Source organism: Barbus barbus, assembly GCF_936440315.1.
Source record: "Barbus barbus genome assembly, chromosome: 49".
NCBI classification, from domain to species: Eukaryota; Metazoa; Chordata; class Actinopteri; order Cypriniformes; family Cyprinidae; genus Barbus; species Barbus barbus.
The window spans coordinates 328862-349761 of NC_136727.1; the positions used below are offsets into that span (position 1 = coordinate 328862).

A 20900-nucleotide genomic window follows, 5' to 3' on the forward strand; every position below is an offset into this window, starting at 1 on the left:
CTGGCAGGTATACAGTAAAACCGTTTAATGCACAGGTAGTTCCAAGTCAGTTTAATCCCGCTTTCCCGTGATTTTTATTAATAAAATAGCCTAGATACTAGATCATTACATTATATTCCTCAGCAACGAGGTGTAAAATCGCTGTTTTTGAAGTAATTCATTGTTTGTAGAGAGACGCAGGTAAAACACACTCTCTCTCTCTCTCTCTCTCTCTCGCTCTCGATCGATAGTTAATTGAAATAAATGCTATAATTCATTCACATAAATATGATCTTACCGCACTATTTCATCTCTGTGTATGATTTGAAGCGGGCAAAATGCTAGAGAACGAACCGAACCGTAAGTGACGAAAATATCATTCCGGTCAAATATTGTGCTGCAAAGAGCAATACTAGTTTTAACTTGTCTATAACTTGGCAAGTGACCATGGAATGCGTGGATAATCAACGGTTTGCCGTGCATTAAAGGATCTTAAATCCGCTTCGTGTCGGGTGGTTCTTGGCCTCCAGGTGCATTTATTATCCTTTACATATTCAACATTTAATGTTTAATAGTCTATTTCAAAACATTACTTCTGCATGTGTAACTGCAGGTTAAAGCATTGGTGTCCTGCATGAAACAGTGAGTAAATACATCTAAACGCCTCTTCAGACGCAGCTTCTGTGTTTCCTCTGCATTGCAAAGATTCATTTTGTATAATTCATAATTAAATGTAAGAATTTGACTCAAAAGATAATGGACACTTTTAGAAAAAAAAAAAATGGCTTTATAAAGGTAAAAATTCCCATAAAAGGTAAAAAATGATTTTAAACTTATTGGAAAAGATTAATTTCTATCAGTGAACTGACCACTCCACAGAAACTTCAGGAGCCGGCTGTCCACGGCAGTCCTTAAGATACCAGCACAACAACTCACTCAGCAAAATATCATCTAATTATCGTTATCGATAAAATCCCAGAAAATAGAGAGATATAATTTTCTGTCAGTATCGCACAGCCGTAGTTCCGGCGCGAGCCTCACCTGCTGTTTGTGGGTCTCGGCCTGCAGCAGACTCCGGTCTCTGTCGCGCTGCAGGGAACACAGCTCCTCCTGAAGCTCATCACGCTCTTTCTCCAGACGCGTCGTCTGCTCCTCCAGGAGATCACGAACGCTCCGCAGCGCCACCTCCTGCTCCGCCTCCAGACTGCAGCGCACCGCCTCCTGCAGGGGGCGCATGATTATCACATGAGCAGTAGCCTCAAACACGAGTCAGGTGTAGCTAACACACAAGCGCTTGTATGACCTTCTGATGGGTCAGTCTCTCCAGCTCCTCCTGGTGGTCAGACAGCGCCGTACGCAGAGATCGCTGCGCCTCGTGTTGAGCGGCCGCCAGCGCGTCTCTCAGCGCCTCTTTCTCTTTCTCGCTCTGAGACAGAAGCGTCTCTCTTTCAGCACGCAAACGCTTCAGCTCCGCTAAACTCACAGGCAAACTCAACGTCACAATAAGGCTCATTTTAAAATAAAACAACTGAAAATGCAATTCTTCTGGTGCTTATACACTGTTTCTTTGTCATATGTCGTTCATGTCTCTCATTTACCCATCATGCTGTCAGCGCGCAGTCTCAGGTTCTGGTTCTCTGACTCCAGCTGTTCGCGTCGGGACTGGATCTGATTTATCTCCTGCTGCAGCTCGAACAGACTCGTCTCCAGAGTCTCCCGCTCCGTCCTGCACACACTCAGCGTTACTGAAACACACCTGCATGTGTTAACACACTAACATCGTGACTCAAACGTGTTTGTCTCACCGGAAGGCGGCGAGCTCCTCCGTCAGGGCGGCGTTCTCTCTCTCTGACGCCGTCAGCTGAACCAGAAGCCCCGCCCTCTCTCGCACAAGCTCCGCCCTCCCACGCACTGCCTCGTCGAGAGCGGCGCTCTGCCTGTCTCCTTCACCGTGGACAGAACCGAGCTCCGCCTCCAGACCACCCACCTCACCAATCAGCTGTGTGATTCTGTCCTGGAGTTTGGCTCTGTCGGCCCGCAGCGACTGAAGCTCCGCCTCCAGCTCCGCCCTGGCCAGCTCAGACTCCTGCAGTGATTGGTGGAGAGCGAGCCGGACAGAGTCCAGCTCCAGTCGGTCCTGCTCGGAGCGGACCAGCTCGTCTCTGATGGTCAGCTTCTCCTGCTCCGCTTCTCTTCGCTGAGACAGCAACACATTCTTCTCCTCCTCCAGCTGTCAATCATTCCATCAGCCAATAGCAGTGGTTCATTTTATTACATTCAACTCATATAGCGCGATTAAAATTGTTGCAAAGCAGCTTCACAGAAAATTAAAGTTTCTATAATGTACACTGCAAAAAATGATTTTCTTCCTTAGTATTTTTGTCTTGTTTTGGTATAAATATCTACAAATTATCGAATCAGGATGCAAAATAATTTAAGATATTATGTCTTGTTTCCCGAAAATATTATCCAAATTCCAAATTTTTGCTTAGAACGAGGACAAATATCTGCCAATGGGGTAAGAAAAATAATCTTAATTCAAAGGCTAAACAAGATTATTTTTCTTGCTCCATTGGCAGATATTCAGTAGTGAACAATATGTTGTCTATATATTCAATATTTTTATATATAATATAAATGTTATGAATAGAAATATATTAGTGCTGTCAAACAATTAATCGTGATTAATCGCATCTAAATTAAAAGTTTTTGTTTACATATATACATATATACATATACATATATATATATATATATATATATATATATATATATATATATATATATATATATGTAAACAAAAACTTTTAATATATAGGTGCTGGTCATAAAAGTTGATTTATTTCAGTAATACCATTCAAAAAGTGAAACTTGTATATTAGATTCATTCATTACACACAGACTGATATATTTCTATATAATTTATATAAATGTTTATTTCCTTTAATTTTGATGATTATAACTGACAACTAATGAAAGTCCCAAATTGAATGAATGAATGAATGAATGAATGATGCATTTATATAGCGCTTTATTGTGTATTGCTGTACACCCAAAGCGCTTTACAATCATGTGGGGGGGGGTCTCTCCTCACCACCACCAGTGTGCAGCATCCACTTGGATGATGCGACGGCAGCCACAGCACAACAGCGCCAGTGCGCTCACCACACACCAGATACAGGTGCAGAGGAGAGAGAGTGATAGAGCCAATCAAGTGTATAGGGATTATTAGGAGGCCATGATAGACAAAGGACACTAGAGGGAATTTGGCCAGGACACCGGGGTTACACCCCTACTCTTTACGAGAAGTGCCATGGGATTTTTAATGACCACAGAGAGTCAGGACCTCGGTTTAACGTCTCATCCGAAATTCAGTATCTCTGAAAATTAGAATATCAATTAAGACCAATGCAAAAAAAATGATTTTTAGAAATGTTGGCCAACTGAAAAGTATGAAGATGAAAAGTATGAGCATGTACAGCACTCAATATTTAGTTGGGGCTCCTTTGGCCTGGATTACTGCAGCAATGCGGCGTGGCATGGAGTCGATCAGTCTGTGGCACTGCTCAGGTGTTATGAGAGCCCATGTTGCTCTGATAGTGGCCTTCAGCTCTTCTGAATTGTTGGGTCTGGCGTATTGCAGCTTCCTCTTCACAATACCCCATAGGTTTTCTATGGGGTTAAGGTCTGGCGAGTTTGCTGGCCAATCAAGAACAGGGATACCATGGTCCTTACACCAGGTGCTGGTAGCTTTGGCAGTGTGTGCAGGTGCCAAGTCCTGTTGGAAAATGAAATCTGCATCTCCATAAAGTTGGTCAGCAGCAGGAAGCATGAAGTGCTCTAAAACTTCCTGGTAGACGGCTGCGTTGACCTTGGACCTCAGAAAACACAATGGACCAACACCAGCAGATGACATGGCACCCCAAACCATCAATGACTGTGGAAACTTTACACTGGACCTCAAGCAACGTGGATTATGTGCCTCTCCTCTCTTCCTCCAGACTCTGGGACCTTGATTTCCAAAGGAAATGCAAAATTGACTTTCATCAGAGAACATAACTTTGGACCACTCAGCAGCAGTCCAGTCCAGACGCTTCTGACGCTGTCTCTTGTTCAAGAGTGGCTTGACACAAGGAATGCGACAGCTGAAACCCATGTCTTGCATACGTCTGTGCTGGTGGTTCTTGAAGCACTGACTCCAGCTGCAGTCCACTCTTTGTGAATCTCCCCCACATTTTTGAATGGGTTTTGTTTCACAATCCTCTCCAGGGTGCAGTTATCCTTATTGCTTGTACACTTTTTTCTACCACATCTTGTCCTTCCCGTCGCCTCTCTATTAATGTGCTTGGACACAGAGCTCTGTGAACAGCCAGCCTCTTTAGCAATGACCTTTTGTGTCTTGCCCTCCTTGTGCAAGGTGTCAATGGTCGTCTTTTGGACAACTGTCACGTCAGCAGTCTTCCCCATGATTGTGTAGCCTACAGAACTAGACTGAGAGACCATTTAAAGCCTTTTGCAGGTGTTTTGAGTTCATTAGCTGATTAGAGTGTGGCACCAGGGGTCTTCAATATTGAACATTTTCACAATATCCTAATTTTCTGAGATACTGAATTTGGGACTTTCATTAGTTGTCAGTTATAATCATCAAAATTAAAGGAAATAAACATTTGAAATATATCAGTCTGTGTGTAATGAATGAATCTAATATACAAGTTTCACTTTTTGAATGGTATTACTGAAATAAATCAACTTTTTCATGATATTCTAATTTTATGACCAGCACCTGTATATATGTATATATGTGTGTGTGTGTACTGTGCATATTTATTATGTATATATAAATACACACACGCATGTATATATTTCAGAAAAATATGTTATGTTTGTATATTAAATATATTTATATATAATATAAATTATATGAATATAAATATATACATGTAAATATTTACTAAATATATATGTGCATTTATATATACATAATAAATATGCACATTACACACACATATGTAAACAAAAACTTTTATTTTTGGATGCGATTAATCGTTTGACAGCACTAATGAATAATTAACCAATAATATGATTCGAACAAACCCTGATGGGGAAAAAAATCATTTCATGTTTAATAAACTGTGAAACATTATTTTAGAGAGGTTAAATGTATGCATGTTTAGCACCTGTACGATGAGGCTGTTGAGGTCAGATTTGTCCTGCGCCAGACTCTCGTTAATGCCGCTCATCTTAGCGAGAGAATCTCTGAGTGACGACTCCTCCGAGTGAAGCTTGGTGAGCACCAGAGAGAGTTCAGCATGACTGCTCCCGCTCTGCACACACACACACACATCAGTACACACACACACAAATGCACCACATTTGAAGTATACATATTGGAGAGTATTTGGGGAAATGTGTGTGTGTGTGTGTGAGAGAGTGAGTGAGTGTGAGTGAGTGAGTGTGTGAGTGTGTGTGTGAGAGAGTGAGTGAGTGTGAGTGAGTGAGTGTGTGAGTGTGTGTGTGAGTGAGTGAGTGAGTGTGTGTGTGTGTGAGTGAGTGTGTGTGTGAGTGAGTGAGTGATTGAGTGAGTGAGTGATTGAGTGAGTGAGTGAGTGAGTGAGTGAGTGAGTGAGTGAGTGAGTGAGTGAGTGTGAGTGAGTGAGTGTGAGTGAGTGAGTGTGAGTGTGAGTGAGTGAGTGTGTGTGAGTGAGTGAGTGTGAGTGAGTGAGTGTGAGTGTGAGTGAGTGAGTGTGTGTGAGTGAGTGAGTGTGTTTCTCTGTGTTTGTGTCTGACCCTGTTGAGTGCGTCGCTCAGCTGTCTGTTCTCGGCCTCCATCAGCTGTCGGTCTGTGGTCCCCTGCTGGAGAGACTCCCTCAGCGCCGCTAGTTCAGCGCGCAGTGAAGACGAGCGACGCTCAGACTCCTCCCACAGCTGCTGACTGACACACACACACACACACTCACACACGTCAGTAACACCTCACACACTCCCGCTTCGTTCAGACTACGGCTGTCAGTCCATTAAAAAATTTAATCTAATTAAATACATGGTGTGGCGATTAATTAATCGCAAAATTTGGTTTTTAAATAAAAGAGATTATTTACATCTATTATTGTGTTAAATGAGAAAGTATCAAGTAGACATTACAAATATAGCTTTAGAAAGAAATACTTTATTTGATTCAACACAAATGTTATTACACATAGGCCCGGTTTCACAGACAGGGCTTAGGTTAAGCCAGGATTAAGCCATAGCTCAACTCGGAAATTTAAGAAGCTTTTATAAACATGTCTTAGATAAAAACACTACTGGTGAGCTTCTTGAGACAAAACAATGAAACTGACATATCTTAAGATCAATCAGTACAAGTTTCTTTCAGTTAAAACAGCCCAGACTTGCATTTTAGTCCAGGACTAGGCTTAAGCCTTGTCTGTGAAACCAGGAGATAAACTACAACAGCTAACAAACTATAGAACATAAAAGAAGATAATTTGAGAAACATCTCAGTATTGTTTGTTCATGGAATGAAAGTCACTGGTAACCAAAACAGCTTCGTTACCAACAGTCCTCAAAATACTTTCTTTTATGTTGCGCAAAAGAAAGCAAGTCATTCGGGTTTGAAACGACATGAGGGTGAGTAAATGATGACAGATTTATTGAAATTTTTTGGTGAACTATCCCTTTAATGTTTGTTTTATTTATTTATTTACTTATTTGTTTATTTTTAAATGAAATGAAATGACGTACAGTCTGCGGGCGGGGCCAGTGCGTTAACTGCGTTAAAATATATTAAAATCGCGTTATTTTTTCATAACTAATGAATGACGTTAATGTGTTAAAGTGACTCACGTTCGGTCCGTCTCGGCTCGGGCTCGGTCTGTCTCCAGCGCAGCGGTGTCTCTCTCCTCTCGCTCGTGGTCGCGCTCTCTCTGCGCAGACGTGACGGCCAGCTGCAGCCCATCACACTCCAGCTGCAGCAGCTGCACCTGCATCTGCGCCGCCTGCGCAGCCTTATCCGCCGCGTACTTCTCGCTGACACAGAGACAGACAGGTCTGGTCACTGGTCACATGACTCGCTGGGATTGACAGGCCGTGTGACGCTTCTCACCTGCTCAGTGCATCCCTCTCCTGTCTTAGTCGGTGTCTCTCTCTCACAGCGCCCTCTCTCTCTCTCTGAGCCTCATCTCTCTCGGCCTGCATCGTCTGTGTGCGGAGCTCCGCCTCCCGCCGGCCTGACTCCGCCTCCCCCTGCTGCCTGCGCAGCTGCTGCACTGAAGACTGCGCAGACTGCAGACGCTCACGCAGCTCCTGCGCACAAACACATACTGTGATAGACATCGGATCACAGATGGGAGTGTGTGTGTGTGTGTGTGTGTGTGTGAGAGTGTGTGTGTGTGTGTGTGAGAGAGAGTGTGTGAGTGAGTGTGTGAGTGCATGTGTGTGTGTGAGGTGTGTGCGTGCATGTGTGTGCGTGCGTGCATGTGTGTGAGTGAGTATGTGCGTGCATGTGTGAGTGAGTGTGTGCGTGCATGTGCGAGTGAGAGTGAATATGTGCGCGCATGCGTGTGTGTGTGTGTATGTGTGTGTGAGGTGTGTGTGTGTATGTGTGTGCGTGCGTGCATGTGTGTGAGTGAGAGTGAGTGAGTGTGTGCGTGCATGTGTGAGTGAGTGTGTGCGTGCATGTGTGAGTGAGAGTGAGTATGTGCGTGCATGTGTGAGTGAGTGTGTGCGTGCATGTGCGAGTGAGTATGTGCGCGCATGCGTGTGTGTGTGTGTGTATGTGTGTGTGAGATGTGTGTGTGTATGTGTGTGCGTGCGTGCATGTGTGTGAGTGAGAGTGAGTATGTGCGCGCATGCGTGTGTGTGTATATGTGTGTGTGAGAGTGTGTGAGTGTGTGCGTGCATGTGTGTGAAGAGTGTGTGAGTGAATGTGAGTGTGTGCGTGCATGTGTGTGAGTGTGTGCGTGTGAGTGAATGTGAGTGTGTGTGCGTGCATGTGTGTGAGTGAATGTGAGTGTGTGTGCGGGCATGTGTGAGTGAGTGTGTGAGTGAGAGTGAGTGAGTATGTGCGTGCATGTGTGTGAGTGTCAATGTGCGTATGTGAGTGAGTGTGAGTGTGTGTGTGTGTGTGCGAGTGAGAGTGTGTGTGAGTGTGTGTGCGTGCATGTGTGTGAGTGAGTGAATGTGAGTGTGTGTGCGTGTGTGTGTGAGTGTAAGTGTGTGCGTGCATGTGTGTATGAGTGTGAGACTGTGTGTGTGTGTGTGTACGTGCTTGTTTGTGTGAGTGTGTACCTGTAACTGGATCTGTCTGTTGGTCAGAGCGGAGAGCAGTGCAGACAGACAGCTGTCAGGGATGATGGATGATGATGAGGATGATGAAGAGCGCAGCAGCGGCAGCAGAGACTCCTCAGTGTTTCCGGCCACACCGTCACTGTCAGACAACACCACCTACACACACACACACACACACACATTAATACACACATCAGTGAAGCAGTGACAGTGAAGAGTGTGTCTGTGTGTGTGTGTGTGTGCTGTACCTGTGTGATGTCTCGGAGTGTGTTCTTCAGTGCTGCAGTGTGTTTCTTCAGTGAATGAACTTCAGTCTCCTCAAGACTCTTCTGATCCTGACATCACACACATCTGATGATCAGGCTTCACATCACATTTACGTTGCTAGGGTGTTGCTATGCCTGATCTGTGATTGGTCGTGTTACCAGTCTAAGTGTGCGGTTCTTCACCAGCAGAAATTATAATGTGAATTAGACAAATGCTAATCTGATGAGTGTGTGTGTACCTGTAGTTTCCTGTTGAGTGTTGTGACTTCCTGTTCTCTGTCCTCCACACGAGCTTTGAGACGCTCCAGCTCTCTCACTGCATCCGCAAGCCTGACACACACACACACAGTTTTAAACAATTTAATCAATAAACGTTAACCAGCACTTACAACACTCCAGACACTAATTAATGGTGGTTAACTAGTCCAAAACTGAGATTATTAGAAGACCTTAACCAGCCTCATTACACAGGGCTTCCTTCAGAGTACTAGTTAATTCTGTAAATGTATAAATTAAGACCTTAACCAGCCTAATTATATACGGCTTTCTTCCGACAGCTAGTTAAGTTAGTAAACATATGTATATATTTAGACCTTAACCAGCATCATTCTTCAGGGCTCCCTTCAGATCACTAGTTAATTTAGGAAAAGTGCACTCATTTAGACATTATTCAGCCTCATTATACAAGGTTTTTTTTCAGAGTACTAGTTAATTTAGTAAATGTATAAATTAAGACCTTATCCAGGCTTATTATATTGGGCGTCTTCTTTGAGAATACTTGTTAATTTAGTAAACATATAAATTTAGACCATAACCAGACTAATTATAAAGGGCTTCCTTTAGACAACTAGTTAATTTAGTAAACATGTACATTTAGACCTTAACTAGCCTAATTATATGCTGCTTTCTTCCGACAGCTAGTTAAGTTAGTAAACATATATATATTTGGACCTTAACCAGCATCATTCTTTAGGGCTTTATTTAGACCACTAGTTAATTTAATAAACATGTATACATTTAGACATGAACCAGCCTCAATATACAGGGCTTCCTTCAGACCACTAGTTAATTTAGTAAGCATGTAGTTAGCGCAGTAACGGACCGTGTGTTGAGCTCGGCTCTCTCCGAGTCGCTCTTGGCCTGCAGGGTCATCATCTCCGTCACTGTCTCTCTGAGCTGCTGCTCCAGCTGCAGCCGCTGAGCAGTCTCTCTCTCCAGCAGCAGCGCAGACCCGTCCTCACGGCTGCGCAGATCTGCACAGACGCTCGCGCACTGCAGCTGCACGCTCTGCACCACGCTCACCAGCTCGTTACGCACCTCGCACAGATCCCTGACGGACAGACAGACAGAGACTGCATCAGTGTTTACTGCGCCTCAGCTGTAGAATAGTGTGCATGGGTGCAGTGACGCGCTCTGACCTCTCGGTGGCGCTCCTCAGATCGCACACGTGTCTGCGGAAGCCCACCACCTGCCTCCAGAGCGCCAGCAGACGGCTGTGCTCGCTGCTGAAGTAACTGTGGAAAGACTGAACAAACGCACCGCGTCAAACCCAGTAGTTGCGTTTCCATTACCCTTCAAATTGCGCAAATTGAAAATGCTAATTGAAAATTATTGCCTAATGGAAACGCGTCAATTTTGCAATATATCGCAATAAAGTTTAACGCTCGCATGAGGTGGTTTTTCAGACAATTAAAAAAAGGAATATTTCACAAAACTGCAATGGAATTTTTTTCGCATTTACAGGTCACATGGCGTATGTAAAAAGTAATACGATCCTTCTTCAATGTACTATAACCTCAGTGTAAAAAATAAGTAAAAAAATAAGGCAACTTGATGCAGTAAGACTTTTGTGTTCTCTCAACGTAAACAATGTATGTACACGGATACGCTATTTACGTTGTTTACGCTTTGATCTGCACGTAAACAACATATCCGCGTACATACATTGTTTACGTATATGATACTCTCCAAAATAGCGCTATAGGGTGACGCAGAGGAGACAAATTGTTGAATAAAGTCATTATTTTTGTTTTCTTTGCACACAAAAACTTACAGTTGAACCACTGATGTCACATGGATTATTTTAATGATCTCCTTGCTACGTTTCTGGACCTTAATCGTGTAAGGATCCTTGCTGTCTATGAGAGAGGGTCACACAGCTCTCGGATTTCATCACAAATATCTTAATTTGTGTTCTGAAGATGAACGAAGGTCTTACGGGTTTGGAACGACATGAGGGAGAGTAATTAATGACATTTTCATTTTTGGATGAACTATCCCTTCGGCCACCGGAGCTGATCGTGGCCGCTCTAGTTGATGCTGGTGTTTATACCAGGAGCGGCTCTCCACGCTGCTTCGCTAAAGATACACGCATACGCCTCCTTCGATTACATATAATGGCTAGCGCAGTGGCTGCGATATACATAACCAAAATCCATTGCCATACCTTATAGCGACAGGAAAAAATTACGTTTTAGTTGCATAACATCGTTTAATGGAAACGCCATCATTTCGCAACACTTTTTTATCGACATTTATAAAATATCGCAAAAATTTTGCACAAATCTGTAATGCAAATTCAGCTAGTGATGCGGACGGCCACACCCACATCCTCCTCTCTCCTCCAATCAGACTCCCTCTGCTCCAGCTCCTCCCTGACTTTGGTCCAATCAGCTGTGAGTCTGCGGATGTCCTGGCTGAGCGCCTCATTGGCCAGTCCGGCCTGCTCCAGCTGCTCCCGCAGCATAGCGTTGACGGCGGATAGGCCGCTGCTCCTGCGCACACAAACACATTTAGCACACGCTTACGCTTCAGATTCACAGTGCGGCGTTAGTTCAGTGAGTGGTTAGTTCACCTCTGCTGTTCCTCCTCCAGCCGGATGAGGGCGCTCTCCAGCTCACTGCTCGGCTCATCCTCGTCCCGCCGGTGACCGTTACTGCCGCCCTCACACTGACCCTACAGCCACATACAGATCAGCTACTGATTACAAATCACATGACAAAAATTGTTCTGAGTAGCGTAATCCTTTACGTTACACGTTTTTGGTAATATAATCAGACTACTTTTAGATAACTTATGACCTAACTCGTTTATCACATTGATTTAAATTGGATAGTCTTGTACCATAATGATATTAAAGAAAATATATTCCATTCGTTGTTATTAAACATTACACTAAACAAAGTGCATTAAACATTACATTTGTAAGAATTACAGAACCTCAGACACTTTGAACTCTTGAGATGGACAACACACACACAGTGCATTAACATACAGACATCTGTCTCCACATCCCACTGAGAGAAAATGCGGGAAAATGCCTCTCTCACATATGCATCAGTTCCTTCCCATCCCCTCGTCCCCTCACCCAGCTCACTCAGAATGGTCAATAGTAGAATGTAAAGTTCTGCATTAATGCAAGTGTTATTTACAGTCATGTTTGGTATCATTTGAATTGTCTCAGGGCGGCTGGTACAATGGTCTCATTCTTACAATAAGTAAACTAAAAGGTAATACAGATCCTAAGAGTTCAGAGATATTTTGCATACTGTAGAGGGCGGACCGCACCTAATGGTTTTCATGCAAATTACCTTCTGTCCCAAAAGGTGCTAACTCGACTTGATTAAATTGCAAATTACAATTGTTAGTTCCTGTCTCCAGTTTGGGGGATGTTTATCCTGGTCTGAAGTACTTAAAGAAATGTTGCAAAAGGATCGGGGTGATTTTCTGTAGCTAGAAGCCCGTAGTGTGCTGTGTCAATACTTAACACTATGTATTTCTATAAAGTCAGGTATGCATTCTTTACTCGTAGATTTATCTTTGAGAATTCTATGTTTTGTATTGATATGATTTGATCTCTTTGAATTGCTGTGGAATTGACATAATACATACAGTATTTACCTGACTGATAATAAATTTTACATTTGACCTTATTCTGTTTTACTCTGTAATTATTGACTCTAGTAGATTACGTTGCATCCTTGTTAAAGACATGAGCAACCGAATGAACGAGTAAATATAAAGTCAAGAGTTAACTAGAATAATCAAATATCAGAAGAATACTAATTAGAAATAGACAAGCAATCAATTTGTTTTTCAAGCTAAATACGAGGTCATAATAAAATGGAGTCAGATTAGAGTTTAACTTAAATTGAAGAACTTTGCACACCGGAAAGACCGAACACGCAGGAACCCTTCAACCACTATTTGGATACCTTCTTTGGGCCAAATGTGTGGACCTTACACATTAACATTTCCCAAACTGGGGATGAAAGATGAAAAAGGAGGATTAACGAGAATTAATAAATATGAATAATTTATTGCTACTGTGTAAATAATATGTAATCGTATAACTGTAGTCTGATTACAAGTATTTTAAAATGGATTACGAGTACTAATCTGATCACGTAATCCACATTACATTTCACTGCTGGTTATACTCTGTATAATTGTGTATGTGACAAATAAAACTCTTGAATCTTGACTACATGTAATCAGTTACTACCCAGAACGCAGAATGAGAAATTGCAAATTGAAAATACAATTTTGCAAAAACACCCATATATTGGAAAAAAGTTTTTATGTTTGCATGAGGTGGTTTTTCGGTTTTGAAAAAGGAATATTTTGCAAAATTGCAATGGAAACAGCTTTTTCGCATTTACAGGTCGCCTGGCGTACGTAAGTGTCACATGATCATTCTTTAATGTACTATAACTCGCACGTGGCTGGGATAACCGCTTATATATTTTACACAGCACACATCTGCGGCGCATTACGGCTCAATGCTTGTGTTTACATCAGCTGCGCCACGGGACGTTTCAGAAGCGGCTCTCTGTGCTGCTTCGCTAAAGATAAACACCTACGTCTCCTTCGATCCGAAATAGTGGCTAGTGCATTGGCTGCGCTATACGTAAACCTACCAACATCTGTCGCCATGACTTATCACGAGAGGAATTAATTACGTCTCAGTCGCATTACATTGGTTAATGGACACAAACATTTTTATCACCATTTATAAAATATCGCAAAGGTTTTGCACAAATCTGTAATGGAAGCCTGCCTAGTGAGTATCTGCTGTTGCACTCACAGTGGATTTCTCCAGCAGCGTCTGTTCGAGATCCGCACACTTCTTCTTGTACTGGAGAACCTGCGCAAACATAAACAAACGAGTTCTGTCCGAGAGAACCCAGGCGCAGGGAGTGCATTAGATGCAGTGCTTGCGTTACCTTGGCCTGTAGTTTCTGCACGAGCTGCGCTTGTCTCTGCTGCCCCTCCTGATATGCCGTGAGTTTGCGTTTATACGCTGCCTGCTCCTCGTCCAGACGTCTGCGCAGATCTACGTTCTGCTGTGCCAAACTGCGAGACTCGGGAGAGTCGCGTCCTTCCTCGCCCGTCTCCAAATGCAGCACCTGCTCCAACTGCACACACAACACAACTACCGCAGTTTACAACCCAAAAAACCCCAGTAATCATGTCATATTTATAGGCAAGGATTAAAAACAAGCTCCCTATCTAACTCGTTTCTGCAGGATTGTTACTGAATTTCAAAAAAGTAGCGTCACATAATTGAGCATTGTTAACATTATCAGTCCCTGTGTCACTTAAGAACACTTGTGTGCATTCCGAGTAATATATTTCTACTATAGTGCTTAATCAAAACAATTAGTCTAATAACCCAATAAATTCATTAAATCAATCGTACCTCTGGGGATTTAAGAGAACTCTGAGTCTTTTCTTGCATTAGGAAGTTAATTATGATGATTTTTAGGAAGATTCTTTTCAAGAATTTGAATTCTTATTCAGTTTTGTCTTAAAAACAATCTTACGCAAAAAGCTAAAAAAAAAAATTAAATAAATCGGAACTTTTGGAATACAAAATATTCTTAAGTTTTTTTCTTAAATTAGAAAAGCTAGAATAAAATGGTGGTTAAGAAGATTTTTTTCAAAACATTTTTGCAAATCTGAGCCCTGATCACGAGCTGCTCGGGTGTAAAAGAACACAGTGCCATGTTTCCTTCAAAAACACACCACATTTATTTAATAAAATGCAGCAACCATACAACAGCTCCCAGACGACCTACATCACAGGTAAACATTTCCTGTTCAGATTGATGGTGAAACCGTCTGAATAAATCACAGCCGTCCAGATGGACTCTCATTGTTTACAGTCGTCATGGCAACATGCCACTCCACTACATTCCACTTGCCGTTACCACGGAGATGGGTCAACCTTGCCGAGACCCAGACAAAAGACCGAGCGTATGTGTGTGTGTGTGTGCGCGTGTGTGTGTGTGTTCACACCACACGGTAAATGTGTGACTGACCGTCAATCATCTCTCCTGATCTAGAGCCATCTGAAGAACTAGACTATAAGACGTTCTTTGATGAACTTTATCAGGTTCTCCAAATGACCCTTTCTTGTCAGTGTGTGTGTGTGTGTGTGTGTGTTTCTCACTCTTTCGCTGATGGCGCTGTATTTGATGGCCAGTTCATCTCGTTCTGCTCGACTGTGAGCCAGAAGATCCTCCACACGACTCAGTTCTGTCTGCAGAACCCGGTTCTCATCCTGAAGAGACAGACCCGACGACATGCCTCCAGCTGACAGACAGACAGATAACAGAGAGAGAGACAGACAGACAGACAGACAGACAGATATCAGAGAGACAGTGTTGGATGTGTGGAGCTCAGTGACGGTGTGCTGAAGGTCTGAGGAGTCTCACCGCTGTCGCTCAGGTTTCTGGAGACGATCTCTCGCACACGGGCCGGTAAAATAGCCGCAGGTTCATCTGGAGAAGATCCTCGAACCGTCAGCCGTTTCTCCTTGGACAGAACGCTCTCCTCCAGCCTCTGACACACACACACACACACAGAGACACACACAGAAACACACACACACAGAATGCTATTATGTCTGCAGCAGATGGTCTCAGTGGTGATCTGCTGTATATTTAGATCAGATCAGAACACACACCTGCGGAGTCACTAATGCTACAACATTAAACACAACTCAAGCACACTGTAAAACAATGTTTTAGGGATTTTTAGAGTAGGTTTTACACAGAAAATACTATTTCAGTCTTTCTACTTTTGTTTAAGTTTATGCTAAATTTTATGTTTAGTTCGATGCATTCTTTCCCATTTCTTTGAAATTATTTTGTGAAAATCTTAGCAATTTCTAAGTGAAAAGTACACCTGATTTATGTGTGTTATAATAATGCTGTAGAATCAGAATGAAATAAATGAACTGCACCTGAATCACCGCCTCGAGTTCAGAAGCTCCAGACATTACAAGCATTCCAGAGGAAAAACCCTTAATATTTAAATCACAGCCGTTCACGCGCTTCCTAACGGAAAACCAATCCTGACAATAATCCAGTTATTCCGAGCAGACCCGCGAACACACTGAGAGAGAGACACAGAGAGAGAGAGAGACACAGAGAGAGAGAGAGAGAGAGAGAGAGAGAGAGAGAGAGAGAGAGAGAGAGAGAGAGAGAGAGAGAGAGAGAGAGAGAGAGAGAGAGAGAGAGACACAGAGAGAGACACACAGAGAGAGAGAGAGAGAGACACACACAGAGAGAGAGAGAGAGAGAGAGAGAGAGAGAGGAGAGAGAGAGAGACAGAGAGAGACACACAGAGAGAGAGAGATACACAGAGAGAGAGAGAGATACACAGAGAGAGAGAGAGAGATACACAGAGAGAGAGAGAGAGAGAGAGAGACACAGAGAGAGACACACACAGAGAGAGAGAGAGAGAGGAGAGAGAGAGAGAGAGACACAGAGAGAGAGACTAAGAGAGAGAGAGAGAGAGAGAGAGAGAGAGAGACACAGAGAGAGACACACAGAGAGAGAGAGAGAGAGAGAGAGAGAGAGAGAGAGAGAGACACAGAGAGAGAGACTAAGAGAGAGAGAGAGAGAGAGAGAGAGAGAGAGAGAGAGAGAGAGAGAGAGAGAGAGAGAGAGAGAGAGAGAGAGAGAGAGAGAGAGAGAGAGAGAGAGACACAGAGAGAGAGAGAGATACACAGAGAGAGAGAGACTAAGAGAGAGAGAGAGAGAGAGAGACTAAGAGAGAGAGAGACTAAGAGAGAGAGAGACACTCCTGCCAACCCCCTACCCCCCTCATACACAGCAGGCCCCTGACAGTCACAGCTATGCTCAGATTGTGAGCAGAAGACCCACAACAGCACCAGCGCAAGCCACAACAACAGAGCTAAGAGACATCCGTCAGATGCTCAAACTTCTGTTATAGGTCAAAACTTATCAACAAAACTAAGACCCTATGAACAACAAAGCATTTATACTATCAAGTTGGAATATTCAAGGCCTGAGATCATCTACCTTTGGCCTCAAAAGCAGAAACACAGATTTCAACTCAGAAATAAAGAATTGAGACATCCTCATCCTGCAGGAGACCTGGAGCAGAGACGGACCCACCGACTGCCCCAAAGACTACAGAGAACTCCTCATCCCATCTATTAAACTGCCTGGAGTGACACAAGCAAGAGACTCAGGAGGATGCTTATTTGGTACAGATCAAATCTTGTCCATGCCGTCAAAGCAGCTAAAACAGGACAATTCTATACATGGTTAGAAATTAATAAGACAGTCACCGCAACAGAGAAAAACACCTTCCTATGTGCCACTTACATCCCTCCAGCAGAGTCTCCCTATTTTAATGAAGACAGTTTCTCCATTCTTGAAGAAGACATGAATTCCTTCCAGTCACAGGGAAGCGTACTGGTCTGTGGAGACCTAAATGCCAGAACAGGTGAAGAACTGGACACACTTAACTCTCAGGGGGACAAACACCTGCCTGGAGGTGACGTCCTCCCCACACCTATACACACACGAAGACACAATTATGATAAAACAACAAACAAAAGCAGCACACATCTTCTTCATCTGTGTCGCACACTAGGTATGCAGTCAATGGCAGACTAAGAGGAGATTCCTACGGTAGATACACCTACAGCTCACCTTTTGGTAGCAGAACAGTCCACTATTTTCTTACAGACCTTAACCCAAATTCCCTCAGAGCGTTCACAGTCAGCCAACTAAACCCACTATCAGACCATAATAACCCTCTACTTAACCAGAGAAACATCTAAACAAACCCAGCTCCACTCACTGAGAAACACGTATCGATGGAAACTAAACAGTAAAGATACATATCTAAGCACAACTGGTCAAACTAAAATTCAAGTCCTATCAGATCAATTCCTCTCCACTCCTTTCCCGCACAACAGTGAAGGTACAAACCTAGCAGCAGACAAGCTGAACAGAATATGTGAGGTCTCAGAAACATTATCACATTTAAAAACCACAAAAAGAGCACATGCCACTGAGAAATGGTTTGACAATGACTGCAAGAGACTTGGGAAAGAAGTAAGAATCCTATCAAACCAGAAACACAGAGATGCAGACAATGAGAACATCCGTCATCTCTATCATGAGAAATATAGGAATACTGTAAGAAAGAAAACAGAGCAAAACACACTCAAAGAAATTAAAGAATCCTTAGAATCCACCACTTCTGGAAACATTGGAACACACTAAACACATCTTACCATCCAGAATGGAGATGTTTGGATAAACCACTTCTCCAACCTGACCCTTTTTGAGTCGACGTCACGATTACGTCACAGCACAAGCTGGAGGCAAAGCAGAGGGAGAACTGGCCCATTCAAACCAGCGCAGATTCAGCAACATAAGGAGCTTTAAATATAGTCTTGTTGTGATGTTGGGTGCCAGAATCGACATAGTACAGGCTCTGATTTGAAATGTTATGTTACTGCCAGACAAAAACGGACGACTGTGATTAAAACGCGATAAAATGCTCGCGTTTGCAACGCACACTTCTTGTCAGAAAAGGTTCAATAAAGTATTGTCTTTTGTTGTTATGAGTGCGTCTATAGATTTCTTATGCATCTCACGATTATGTTGTGTATGAAATAATGTCTGTGCGCATGTGTGTAAAACAACAAACTTATAAGCTTAATCATTTGTAATTGTATTGTTATGAGTAATTGTGGCTTGGAATAATAATGTTTCTGTAAAAATAGTTGCCTGCTGAAATTGAAAATGCATCTTCATGACTAGATAGACACTGTGAGTCTGTCTTAAGTACAGGTTAGATGTGAGTCGGTCAACCGGAGGGAATCCGGTCAGATCGTCCATGCTTCGAGGAAAAGCGTGCGCGGGTCGGCCGATCTGGTTTCGATTAAAGTTAACCTTTTAAAATAACAATCGCGGTCCTGGACAGTGCGTGGCCTTACATATGTGGGTGAAATCGAATTTTCTCCAGTTATTGTTAAAAAACAAGCTAACAAACTTCATAGCTAGCGTTAGTGAAGCGGTCAGTGGAATCTTTCTGCCTCCAGCTAAGCTCCGCCCACAGAAAAACGTCACAATGTTTACTAACAGAACAAGGGTCTTATAGAAAACAATCAGGAACAAAATGCAATGTGCGAAAAACTAAGGGTTTTAGAGTCGACCATCAAAGACTACCAGAAGCCTTTAGACTCTCCAATTACACGAGCTGAACTATTAGACAAAATACAAACCCTGGAAACCCAAAAGCCTGTGGTGTCGATGGCATCCTAAAGGAAATGATCAAATACACGGAGCACAAATTCAGATTAGCCATCCTCAAGCTCTTCAATATCATCCTTAGTTCAGGTTTATTCCCCAGCATTTGGAACAAAGGCCTAATCACCCCAATCCATAAAAACAGAGACAGATTTGACCCAATAACTACCGTGGCATATGTGTAAACAGCAACCTAGGTCAACTCTTCTGCAACATCCTAAACAGCAGACTAGAGACAGAAATGTCCTGAGCAAGTGTTGCACATCAGACCATATATACACTCTCCATACCTTAATCCATAAGCAAATCAACCAAAACAAAAGAACAATCTTCTCATGCTTTATTGACTTCAAACAAGCTTTTGACTCCATTTGGCATGAAGGTCTTTTTCTTCAATTAATTCAGTGCGGCATCGGAGGAAAAACATATGACATCATCAAATCAATGTTCAAAAGCAACAAATGTGCTGTTAAGATTGGTAACAAACACACAGAATTCCTCCCTCAGTGTCGTGGAGTGAGACAGGGCTGCAGCTGAAGTCCTACACGGTTCAATATCTACATAAATGAGTTAGCCAGGGCTCTGGATCCGTCTTACTCTACTAGACACTGAAGTCAAATGCCTCCTGTTTGCTGATGATCCACTAAAGAGGGTCTACAGCAGCATCTAGACCTCCTGCACAGCTTCTGTCAGTTAACCCCAAAAAGACCAAAATAATGATTTTCAGAAAAAGACCCAGCAACCAAGACCAACATCATAGTTTTAAATTAGACAACATGCTCCTCGAGCACACGCAGAACTACACTTATCTTGGCATAAATATTACCAACACAGGGAATTTGAACAAAGCTGGGAACGACCTGAGAGACAAGGCACGGAGAGCTTTTTACGCTATTAAGAGAAATATCAAAATTGACATCCCAATCAGAATCTGGATAACAATAATCAAATCAGTAATAGAACCCATGGCACTCTACGGGTGTGAAGTCTGGGGCCGCTCACAAACCAAGAGTTCACTGAATGGGACAAACACCCAATAGAGACTCTGCAGACCCAACTATGCAAAGCTTTGCTCCGAGTACAGCGCAAAACCCCAAATAATGCCTGCAGAGCAGAATTAGGATTATACCCACTTATAATCACAATTCAAAAAAGGGCCATTAAATTCCATGCCCACCTAAAAAACAGTGATAAACAGACCCTCCGTCACAAAGCCCTGAACTACCAAGAGCTGACACCAGAGAGAAACGCCCTCAGCCAATCGGTCTTAGAGCTGACTACACAAACCACAACATGTCTGACTGAGAATAACAACTTAGCCAGACCAAACCAAATAATTAAAACACAAAAAGAAAAATACCTACAGCATTGGAGAGACGCAACAGCCCTACAAAGTAAACTGGAATGCTATTTGGCCCTGAATAGAGAATATGAATTGGCAGGATACCTGAGTACAGTGAGTGACCCTAAACTGAGGAAAGTCCTGAGCATGTCCAGACTCAGTCGACACAATCTCACCATAATTGTAACAATTGAATTCTAGAATTGATTTGTTATATTTTGTTTAATTATATATACACATGCATGTATTTATTTTTTTTTTTACATACTTGTTCTATATTTAATGTAAACACTATGCTTTGGCAATACATTGTAACAATTGTCATGCCAATAAAGCACATATTGAATTGAATTGAATTGAGAGACACACACACACAGAGAGAGAGAGAGCAGGAGGCTTTAATGAGATTATATGAGATTATATGTGCAGTTTTCAAAAGAGAAA

The 20900-nt window shown here is 42.7% G+C and overlaps 1 protein-coding gene across 1 annotated transcript in view; it reads right to left on the bottom strand.

The window, feature by feature from the left end:
• Positions 1-20900, bottom strand: part of LOC306867894 (uncharacterized protein) — a 51148-nt gene that overhangs the window by 29668 nt on the left and 580 nt on the right. The window contains exons 2-20 of the mRNA XM_079413832.1: positions 15251-15377; positions 14986-15128; positions 13757-13948; positions 13618-13677; positions 11386-11486; positions 11140-11305; positions 9950-10056; positions 9634-9861; positions 8771-8861; positions 8514-8600; positions 8266-8421; positions 7082-7281; positions 6823-7005; positions 5767-5911; positions 5157-5303; positions 1785-2209; positions 1578-1705; positions 1283-1452; positions 1021-1200 (exon numbers count right to left, since the gene is read on the bottom strand). Coding sequence (XP_079269958.1) covers positions 1021-1200; positions 1283-1452; positions 1578-1705; positions 1785-2209; positions 5157-5303; positions 5767-5911; positions 6823-7005; positions 7082-7281; positions 8266-8421; positions 8514-8600; positions 8771-8861; positions 9634-9861; positions 9950-10056; positions 11140-11305; positions 11386-11486; positions 13618-13677; positions 13757-13948; positions 14986-15120 — 2901 coding nt within the window. The 5' untranslated portion in view covers positions 15121-15128; positions 15251-15377. The remainder of the gene's footprint in view (positions 1-1020; positions 1201-1282; positions 1453-1577; positions 1706-1784; positions 2210-5156; positions 5304-5766; positions 5912-6822; positions 7006-7081; positions 7282-8265; positions 8422-8513; positions 8601-8770; positions 8862-9633; positions 9862-9949; positions 10057-11139; positions 11306-11385; positions 11487-13617; positions 13678-13756; positions 13949-14985; positions 15129-15250; positions 15378-20900) is intronic.